The sequence below is a fragment of the Primulina eburnea genome, chromosome 3 (genome assembly GCF_022965805.1).
Source record: "Primulina eburnea isolate SZY01 chromosome 3, ASM2296580v1, whole genome shotgun sequence".
In the NCBI taxonomy this organism is placed as follows: domain Eukaryota; kingdom Viridiplantae; phylum Streptophyta; class Magnoliopsida; order Lamiales; family Gesneriaceae; genus Primulina; species Primulina eburnea.
In genome coordinates, this window is record NC_133103.1 from 11883801 (window position 1) to 11894971 (window position 11171).

At 30.4% G+C, this 11171-nt stretch overlaps 1 protein-coding gene across 1 annotated transcript; it reads right to left on the reverse strand.

The window, feature by feature from the left end:
- Positions 1 to 281: 281 nt before the first annotated feature.
- On the reverse strand, positions 282 to 1182 carry LOC140828246 (EPIDERMAL PATTERNING FACTOR-like protein 2). Its single transcript, XM_073191232.1, has 3 exons — positions 1045 to 1182; positions 921 to 955; positions 282 to 806 (listed from the first exon to the last, which is right to left on the reverse strand). Exons 1-3 carry the CDS (start codon positions 1133 to 1135, stop codon positions 558 to 560), a joined length of 375 nt encoding a protein of 124 aa, XP_073047333.1. The 5' UTR covers positions 1136 to 1182; the 3' UTR covers positions 282 to 557.
- Between the last annotated feature and the right edge of the window lie 9989 nt (positions 1183 to 11171).

Below are 11171 nucleotides of genomic sequence, written 5' to 3' on the forward strand. Positions count from 1 at the left end.
CGCAAACTATCAGACGTATCGTTGAAATATGAATTCGTCTAGAATCTAGAAAATACACGCGACATGCTGAATCATAATCTGGTGACTAAATAATATAGACATGCACAATACAATTTGAACCACTATATAAGATTAATATGCCAACGTGCCTACTAGACTATTGAAATGATGCTGAAAAAATATATAAGAGTGACATTTTAGCTCAACATGTGAAATAAAGTTCCTTATCCCTATTTCTTTCGGTGACCTTCATTTACTGTGAATACTGCTGCATATGTACATATCGGAATCTCTGCTATAAATTCATGAAAGCTAGTGCTTCAGATCTGTATACATATGATTTGCCTTAATGTACATCCATAAATAATCAAAACAGTTCCATAAAGATTTTACACGCCATACAACACTTGGAGAAGTAAAAAAATATGCTTTTCTGCAACAACGAATCTTAGAATTTAGGAATTTTTGATGGACTCGACGAATGGGTTTTTCGAGACAAATTTTGAGGACCAAAACATTTGCGAATAATAGAAGGATTCCAAGTTATATACAGGGAATTATGGGTTAAAAAGGAGGTTCCCACATTTACATTTCCAGCTCATTGGCTTGTAGTTAGAATGGTAGTCGTCTCTTGCGAAAGCAGTGGCTAAAACTTCGGCGGAGTTCTTGATTTTGTTTCTTGACTGGGGATTCGTAGGCACTTGAATGGCTACACAATGACCACAAGAACTGCATCTCCCCTCGCATCGCGGTGGCCTCGACCCGATTTGCGGTCTTAGGGCACTTAACTTGTCTTCATTCACAATCTAAACCACAAAAAACTGTGACAAATTAAGATCACATCATTTTCGAAGAATCCAGATTTGTACAGGTCAAGAATTTAGTCGAGGAAAAGATTTCTTCTTTCTTTTTCCCCTTACCTTCTTGTTGTCAGCATTTGGTGACAGAATCCTGCCTGGAATATGAAAAACATCATTAAAAACAACAACAAATAAACAAACTGTTTTCTTAAAAACACGCATTTAGAATCAGATAGAGACATACCTTCCAAGCTTGAAATCAGGAGAATGAGAAAAGATACTGCCAGAAAATGGCGGAATTTATAGCGGCATATGGGAATTTGACTGTGACCCATAACTTCAAATTTTAAATAGAAAAAGGCTTGCTATTTCTAAATGTACAATACATTTGGAGACATATGGCTACAGCCAGCAAGTCATAATATTTCTCAGTTCTTCCGTTAAAGTTATGGTTTCTTGGGGGTTGAGAAGATGGAACCGAAGGAACAACCGTGTAAAAATAACAAATTCTAAAGAAAAAACAGAGGAAAAGAAAAGGGTAATTGGATTGGAATTTCTTAGAAGTTATTTTGCAAAGAAATCCCCACTTGCAAAGACGATTGATAAATGGTAGAAGAAATTAAGAGGAAGGAGGCGAAAGGAACGAAGGAATGAATGTGTTGGGATTTGGGAAGGAGAGAATACTAATTTGAAATGATGAGCTCAAGGAAATGCCACACAAGGTACATTAATGGAGATCTCAATATATATATACACACACATTCATCAGTCAATTTGAAAAGAGATCCAAAAAGTTTTATATGCATTGCATATACATATATGTATATATTAATTTTTTTTTTATGCCAAATGGAATTAGAGTAAGACGAAATCTACTCTATGTACTCACAAAAATATTGAAATTTTAATATTCTTTTCAGAAATCTAGGTACATTCCCAAACTTCACCTTTCCATATTTTTCTCTCCGTTGGGGTAAAGATCACAATTGTTGGGAGCCATGAGTAGTACACAAAAGTGGTCTTGACTCATTGTATCTATTCATCTCATGAAAACCCTGCCAAGAGTCACCTGTCATGTCAATTAAAATATTATAAGGTTAAATATATTTGACTTCCTTTATCGAAACTCCGCTCACATTATTTTTCGTGATATTGGCGGTTTTTTTAAGTATAAAACACGTGCCAAATAAATCATGATAAAGAAAGTCCATATTTTACAATTTTTTTACGCATAATTAAAATAATGGCAATAGTATATGCTATTAACTAACTTAGGTTTGCACATTAAACTTTTAATTTTTTTAAGTTGCATTCGGATCTAATGATTTGAGTTGATTTGTTTTTAAATCCACATCTCAAATCCTTGTATACATTTGACTCAAAAATTAAAATAAAAGATTTGAAATCTCTTGTATTGTTTAATTTTTTTTCTTTTTGCTTCAAATCAAATTAATTCTCCAACCCAGTCATTTTAAAATTTTTCGTAAATCCAAATCTTTCGATTCGAACACAACCTTGGGTTTTATAGCGTCTCCATCAAAATTAGATCTGATATTTCTACTTAAGTTCAGTCCCATCCGAAAAAAAGTATCATATGGGCTTTCTTTTTTCTGAAACCTGAAAAGTAAAGTTACATCAGATGGCCTGCAACGACATGGGCCGAAAAAATAGATATGTGGTCTATTAGTAAATGGCTAAACGCCAATACCAAACCATAGGATACACAGGCTAATATTATTGGGCTCTAGCGCATTAGTGTGATGACACAAGAATAGTAGTGGTTAATGAACGTTTACGAAAGCTCAATTAGAGATGGACTTGGGGCACGGTTTGGTCCGAACCATGAATCGAAAACAAAATCGTTTTTTGAGTATGGGCTGAAACGTTTGGGCTCTTGTTGATTAAAGCATTGATTCAATAAAACACATCAATATTTGGAAAAATAAATCACGAAAAATATATAATTTTAGTACATATTATAATAAGATATAAAATAATTTACATACTATCTGTATAATTTTTAAAAACTTTTTATTTGGTAAATTAAATTGGGGGCGCGTGAAACATGAAAAAGAAATAATCAAAATGACATAAGATTGTATTTAGAAGGGTGAATGTTAATAAAATCCATCAATTTCAAATTTCTTGATTTGCTTGTATAGAAAAAAATCAGTTTAGATCAAGTTATTCAATGATATTTGCAGAAAGATCGCACGAAGGATGACCAGTTAGATAACTTAATTCGTGTAAACTATGTTTCAATTACAGTATTTTTTCCTCTCGTTATTCTACAATTATAAATAACTGGAATTTATTAGGATTTGCCAGATATAAATACAAAATATATACGATTGAAGTTGAGTAATTAATTTTAGCCAAGAGTTGAGCCCCACCTTGATTGATGTTTTTTCATAATTTAATGAAGGAGGTCTGACAATAGCTTTAGCTTCGTTGTATGGTCAGAATCGATTCTTGGTAAAATAATATCGTAGCTAGCATTAATGTAAAATCCAGATTAATTTCTCTCTATGCGTTGTAACCATGTCCAAGTCCATCCCCTTCTCTATTCATTGATGTTGACACCTTAACTATCTTCTTTTCTCCTTTCAAAATACATAATTTTAAAATAAAATCATTTATTATGCAGCGAATTTGATTTTGATTTTATAAAAAAAATAAAAATTAAGAATTGCCGGTATCCACTCCTGTTCCTCATGTTAATTAAGACTAGAAATAATAGCAATTGGCCTTCACTGGGCCTAATTAACGTATCTAATCAGCGGATGCTGTGTAATCTTTGATAAGTGCCACATAAGAATAAATAAATAATAATAATAATAAATATAAAAGTATGTATTGAGAAGGTCTTCAAAATATAAATATGTGACACACACACACACAAATTTTTACTTCCCACGAACAAATTTTTACTTCCCACGTTTTTAGCCACAATTTTCGTTCCACATATAATATTTAAATTTCATTTTCAATATTTAAATGAAATAATAAGGCTGATAGAAACTAAATAATCATTCAAATAATGTTGTTTTTGTTGGAAATAAGAGTTGAAATTATTGAAGTTTGAAAATAAGAGTTCTAAATATTGAAAATCAACGTGTGATGATGTATGCAATGATATATTTATTTTTGGATTATTTTCCAAGAAATTATATAAATAGGTTTCTAAATTTGTAAAGAAAACACACCATTGAGTAGACACAATTTTATAAAGTGTGTAATTTAATATATTTTGTGAGTTTGCGATTTTTATTTTTAACACGTTATCAGCACGATACTCGACGGTTCGGTTCTCCATATTTTTCCAAACTCCGAAACACAACAAAAAGGCAACAATATTCAAAAATAAGAATATTTATTTTACTGTTATTTATTTTTATTGTGTATATGTTTAATATATATTATCATGCATGTTATTATATAAAAGGGGTGTATAACGCATCTTTATAATAACATGATGTGCTTATATTATTACACTGCTTATATATTTTATAGTGTTACTATTTATTTATTGTATATATATTTGAATAATATCATGTTATTATATAAAAGGAGTCTATGACACCTCATTATATTAACGTGATGTGATTATTTCAATGCTTATATATTTTTATTGTTGTAATGCCCGGAAATTTAATCCTAGTAATCTGTAATTATTGATTTATAAATTGATATGATTACGAAAGGATTAATCGGGACACGAAATAAGATTATGCATGAAGGGCGAAATTGTTGGACAGAACTGGTGGCGCCCGAGCGGTAAGAAATGACCGCCCGAGCGCCAAAGTTCAATAGGAAAACATCTTGGACAGAAGATGTGGCGCCCGAGCGGTAGGATATGACCGCCCGATCGCCAGTGCATGACTAGCCGAGTACTTGGACAGAGTGTTCGGCGCCCGAGCGGTAGTTTTTGACCGCTCGAGCGCCGCCTGAATTGTACGAAAACAAGCCACGTTTCTTCAACATGCAAACGTGATATATATATATATATATATATATATATATATATATATATATATATATATATATATATATATATATATATATCGTTGCATTATCCTTCAGAACAAAGGAGAAAGAGTCGAGATAAGTTCCTGTTTATGTGTTGAAAATCCTTACGCCTTTTCTGAGAAATCCGTCCGTCTGAATTGTAATCCGACTTCGGTACCGAGTTCCTAGCAACGTAGGCTACAACTTGACGTAAGTTTTGTTACGTTTTGACATGCTTTGAAATTATGCTATTGTCAGAATTGAATGGAATTCATATATGATGTTCTTAATATGTTAGACATCGTAAAATCGAAGTCAGATTGAGAAACGGACTGATTATGGAATTGTTATGAATTTTAGGGTATATTGATTTATACCAGACAGATTTGAATTGTGATTGGATTACGGATTGTATTGGATATGGGTTATGGATTGTAACTGTTATCTGGTGATATGGTATTGACGGGGATACTGAGTTTGTACCGTTATGCCAATGATTTTGAATTAAATCCAGATTGATCAGATTGTTATTGATTTGAATGGTATATTAACATGAGATTGTTGATATTGTCATTGCCAGACAGGCTGTGAATTCAGGACTTCGACTGAGCCAGAAACCGACGAAGAAAAGTATAAGTTAATGTGATATTGGGAGATCGACTTGAGTCGGATTAGACTTGAGTTTCCCTAAATCACATACTTTACTTTATTGCATTGATATTTGCATTGATTTGACTGATGTACTTGTTCTCTGGAACTATAGATAGCAGGTATCAGATGAGTTATCTTGTGACAGAAGTTCCTGATAGTTTTGGAATCGCCACGGGAACATTGCACGATGTCTCAAGATAATGATATTAGCGATAGAGCTACAGTCCATGACGGATAGGTCAGGACACCAGATGCTTGGTTATATCGAGTAATAGGAATTGGAATTCTTCTATTACGGAATTCGATATAGGAACACCATATTTGGTTATATCGAGTAATAGGAACGGAGTTCCTTCTATTACGGAATTCGATATAAGAATACCACATTTGGAAACCGGGATCCCTAGACTAGGATTGAGTCTAGTCTGAATTGTAGAATTGTAATTATGTTTCAGATTTTGATACATATTACTGTTACCTGATTACATGCTTTATATTTGTTTATATGATTGCATGTTTCGTTGATTTATACTGGGATTTATTCTCACCGGAGTTATCCGGCTGTTGTCTTGTCTGTATGTGTACATGACAACAGGTGGGACAGGATCAGGGTCCAGGAGATGAGGAGATATCGTGATTAGAGTGGAGGCTCCGGACTTGGATATATATAGGGTTTTGACACTTGATATTTAGATGTTGAACTTTAGTTTTACTGATTTGTAGACGGTACAGGACTTGTACTTTCTTTTATACTGAGTTGTATATTAGTTTGATTTCACTACGTTTCGCATTTTAAAAAAAAAATTTAGACCCTGTTTTATAATTGATTAATTAGTCCCAATGATGATTAAGAACTTGATTAGCGTCCGGATCCCCACAATTGTGCTATATATATTATATATGTATAGGAGTCTCTGACACATCGTTATAATAATGTGATGTGATATACATAATTTATTTAAACATGATTAACATTATATACATCATATTATTACCATAAATTTTACATATACATACGTTTATTTTTTAAAATTTTTTCAATGATTATAAACGACTAGTTTTTACCTTATAAATATGATTTTACAAACACATTTAATAACTCCAAACTTACTCTTCCTCCCTAAAAATTTTCTTCATCAAAATTTTCGAAGAAGAATAAGGTTCTTTTTTATAATTATTTTAGTTATTATACTCAATAGTCTTGTATTTATTGGAGAATATCCACCTCGCGTTTTTCTTTATTTTTAAGAATGTTTGTACTTATAATTTATTCGTTACTTTAAATTGTCATATTAATAGATTTAGAACTTAACTAATAAAATACATTGTTATTTTTATAGTACCATCAATTTGCCAAAACTCAAATTTGTTGCGCTCGACATTATGGGAAAAAATTATATATAACGAACCCTCGATGTAGAAATGATATTGATTCATTGAGTCTAAATGAGACTATTAAAAAAATGGTATCTTATCATCATAAGAAAAAACAAACGCTATGATATTTTTGCGTCGACATATTGATGAAGGATTAAAATATAAATATCTTATTGAAAAAGATCTCAGGGTTTTATGGAAATGATTAAAAGAAATATTTGAATATATAGGGGAAGTTATGCTTCCGACTGTCAATGATGAATGAAATACGTTAAGATTCCAAGATTTTAAGAAAGTAAGTGATTACAACTCAACGATGTATCGAATAATCTCACAATTAAAATTTTGTGGACATGAGATTACGGAGTCGGAAATGCTTGAAAAAATATTTTCCACTTTTCACGCATCAAATATAATTCTACAACAAAATATAGAGTGTATGGATTTGCGAAATATTCTGAACTTATTGCACGTATTCTTATGGCGAAAAAGATTAATGAGCTGCTAATGAGAAATCACCAGTCCCGACCCACTGGATCAACAGAATTTCCCGAACTAAATGTTGTAAGTAAAAATGAATTTAAACCTGAAAACCAAAATCAAAACAAATACAAGGTTTTGGTCGAAGTCGAAATCGAAGTCATGGACATGGTCGTGTTCGTAGCCGTGGTTTTCAAAACAATCGAGATAGTTACTTTTATAACTCATATCTTCCAATTGTAGGAGCTAATATTTCTCAAAAAAAAAAAAAAAAAAATTCTCCACTTAAATTATGGGTCATATTTTAATGTTAAGATTGTTACCAAGACTTGATAAAAATTGAGATTATTAACTAACTCAACTCCGAAAACTAGCTTAAGAAAAATAATTTTTCAAGTCTACATATACAACTCCAAAAACTCTATTCAACCGATTACAAACATCTTAACATAGCCTCACACACCAATGAATGGACAAATAGAGCTTCTAGACATTAAAGGGTGACCAAAATATGAACAGTCCAACATTTGTTCATTTATGAGTGTGAAAGTTGTGTTAACCAAAAATTCAAATTCTTTCGTATTATTATTTGTTACATATCTCATTCAACATTAATTAGCATAATGCATATCTCATTTAAAATATCGGACATCTAAGCTTTTCAATTAATTAATGTTGCCTGTCAGATTTGGATTGGATTTGTCAAAACTCGTCAACCAGAATTTTATTAAATACGTGATCCGTCACTTCAACCAAATATCATTAGGCAGACATGTGCACTGCCCGAACGCAATAAATTTCGATTAATCAGTTTTTAAAGAAAATTACTGTCAAGTTAAACTCGAGATCATAAAGATGAAAAATTACATTCAAATCTTTGTTTTTCATTTTTAAGAGAGAAATTATTGTTGATTGAATTTTGTGATTTGTGTTTGAAAACATAATGGAAATAAATATAAACATAACCAAAATATATCAACACAAAAGATTGAAAAAAAATTGGATCGATGGGGATTCATCCTCATACGACGACGTCCTAAAAATCACGATTGTTTCACTACGTACATGATTTAGCGGCTTATCATGATTCTTAAATAAAACTCAATGATTCGTAGCAAAGTCCCTTATTGTGTGCTTGTATATAGAGTTATCGTTTAGTTCGTGCGATATGATAAGTAAATGATATATAATAATAGTGATTATAAAATGAAAAGTAATGATAAATAACATATTGTGATAAATTATATGATATTTGATATGATTTTAAATTGCTTGATTATTGTTGTTATATATATTATGACTACTAAAATACCTTCATCATATATTAATTAATAATATATTCTTAAAATGATTGAATAGATAAATTTTTTAGAATTAATTTATTTAAAAAATTATAAATAAAATTAAAATATTATACTAATTATTAAATTTTCAAACAAAAAAAAAATCGATTAATGTCATAGAATAATTAAAAATTGATGATAACATAAATATACAATTATTGTGATAATTAAAATAGTAATACAAATTTGACTATTAAATAATGGTTAGTAACAAATTACAATATTACAGTTAAAAATAATTTTATAATAATTAAATTATGTATAATATTAATCGAATTAAAATTATATTTAAATGTTATTAAATTTGTTGAATTTATAATTATTTTAAATTTTAGGATATTAAAAGAAAATTTATTAACCAAACAACATCTCTTTCTCCCCCAAATGATTTTATAACCACCAACAAGATGATAATAATATATAGTGCAGGTCGGGTGCAGGCCGATTAGACTTACCACAATCCTACACATCAAACACATGACAAGTGAAAGATTAAAAATCAATCATCTTTTATCATACACACCAAATGATACAAGAGAGATTAATATAAATCATTAGTCATGTTGGCAAAACAAATATATTGTAAAGAAAATTTTAAAAGGTTTTGAAATGAATAAGAAAGCTCGTTACAAAGTATCTCAATTGCTTTTAGTCTCACACACATGTCCAGAATATATATGAAGAAATATGACAGTTTAATGACCCAAATTAATTATATATTGCATGAAACCATAAATCCCATAATAATAATTAGGTCTTAAAACTAATAATAAATGTATAACAATCATAATAATTATATTGTAAAATATGAGACATAAATTATATTATAGGAATTTCAAAGCTTAATATATATATATATATATATATATATATATATATATATATATATATATATAGTATAAAATTATATATAAAATATGGACAGTCTAGCTTCGCCGACAAAAATTATCAAATTGGGATGGATGACAGAAAAGCCAATTATCAATAAAATACGAAATTTAATACTTAGTTTTATTAATAAAAATAGAATATGAAAACCCAAAAGTGAAATCTAAACCTTTTTCCCGTAAAAATTTGACATATATATATATATTAATAAAGTATACGATGGATATTAAGTTTTTATACGTGCTGGTCCAATCACAACGTCATAACATTATGCTCCATGTACAAACGAGAAGATATATGTGGCCAAGCCAGTTGGGCCCCCAACATTCAGGCCCACATTTTGTGAACCACCTCCTCTGCCCTCTGAACTGCTATAATTACTAGAATAGTTTGTAAATGCAACACATCATTCATTAATATTGGCTGTACTATTTCGCATATCATACAATATATACATTCAAGAATATTCTGAATATATATATATATATATAGATATATATATATATCATATCTTTACATTTGAGGCACCGACAAACAGAGAAACTCAACATGGCGAAGAGGGGTTCGGTCGATCTTACCCCTGCATGCAGTGTTCGCAGGGGTCGATCCAACGGCTCGAATTTTTCCGAGTCAATTTTTTTTTTACAGAGAGGTGGGCCCGGATCACTCATGTGGAGTGATCCGGGCCGTTCATTGCCGCCTGCACGGACAGGGTGAAACAATCCCGGAGAGGAAAGATGATGATTGTATTCAGATCCACACACACACAGAGATAGATATATATATCTGTGTGTGTGTCTATATATATATATATATATATATATATATATATATATATAAACAGCCTCTCTAGATCTTTTGAAGGTTTACTTGGCTGCACATCATCGGGTTTTACTAATGGCACATATCCAATAACATTGGCACTAACAAGTGGTGGATTACATTATATCCCATCTAATTCTTTCGAGTCACGATCTTACTTATTTCAAGTAAAAAATAAATAAAAAATTGTTAAAGCAATTTAATTGTGTTAAATAAACTAGTTAAATCGGGTGGGGTTGTGCTACTACTTTCTTATGAAATTACAAAAAATAAATTATTTTATTGTTTTGTTTAGATTGTCCCATTTTGACAGGGAACCATGGATACTGTTGTCCCGTGGGAGGTCCTGTGGATGAAAATCTGGATAAGATCCAGATACGAATGTGGCTAGAAATATCACATATCATGATGTGGTGCCAAATATTCTTCAAGATTTCTGGCTTCATTATACCAAACAGTTCTTAACTTTTAAGGCTGTTTTCAATATTATTTGTACAAGGAGAAAGTAATATTAAATGTTAGTGCTTATGGAAATAATTATTACATAAATATGAGGTGTTTACTTAGTACTTGAGTTACATTAAATACCTTTTAATTCCGACAAGTTTGACATTTATTTAATTAATTAAGTTAGTATTCGTAACATATAATCATAAATAATCTACATTTTATAAATATATATTTTATAAAAAATAAAATATTTACTTATGTTGTTTATCGTGATTACAACAGTTCAAAAACTTTTTATCATATTAAAATTGACGATTTCTTTTCTCTTCTCCATTAACAAATGTGAGAAAAA

What these genes read in the sequence shown, in the direction of transcription:
- LOC140828246 (XM_073191232.1), bottom strand. Translation starts at nt 1,135, where the DNA reads ATGGGTCACAGTCAAATTCCCATATGCCGCTATAAATTCCGCCATTTT. An exon ending in CCTGATTTCAAGCTTGGAAG is followed by an intron (nt 956 to 1,044) that starts GTATGTCTCTAT and finishes TTCATATTCCAG; the next exon opens with GCAGGATTCTGTCACCAAAT. An exon ending in CAAATGCTGACAACAAGAAG is followed by an intron (nt 807 to 920) that starts GTAAGGGGAAAA and finishes TTTGTGGTTTAG; the next exon opens with ATTGTGAATGAAGACAAGTT.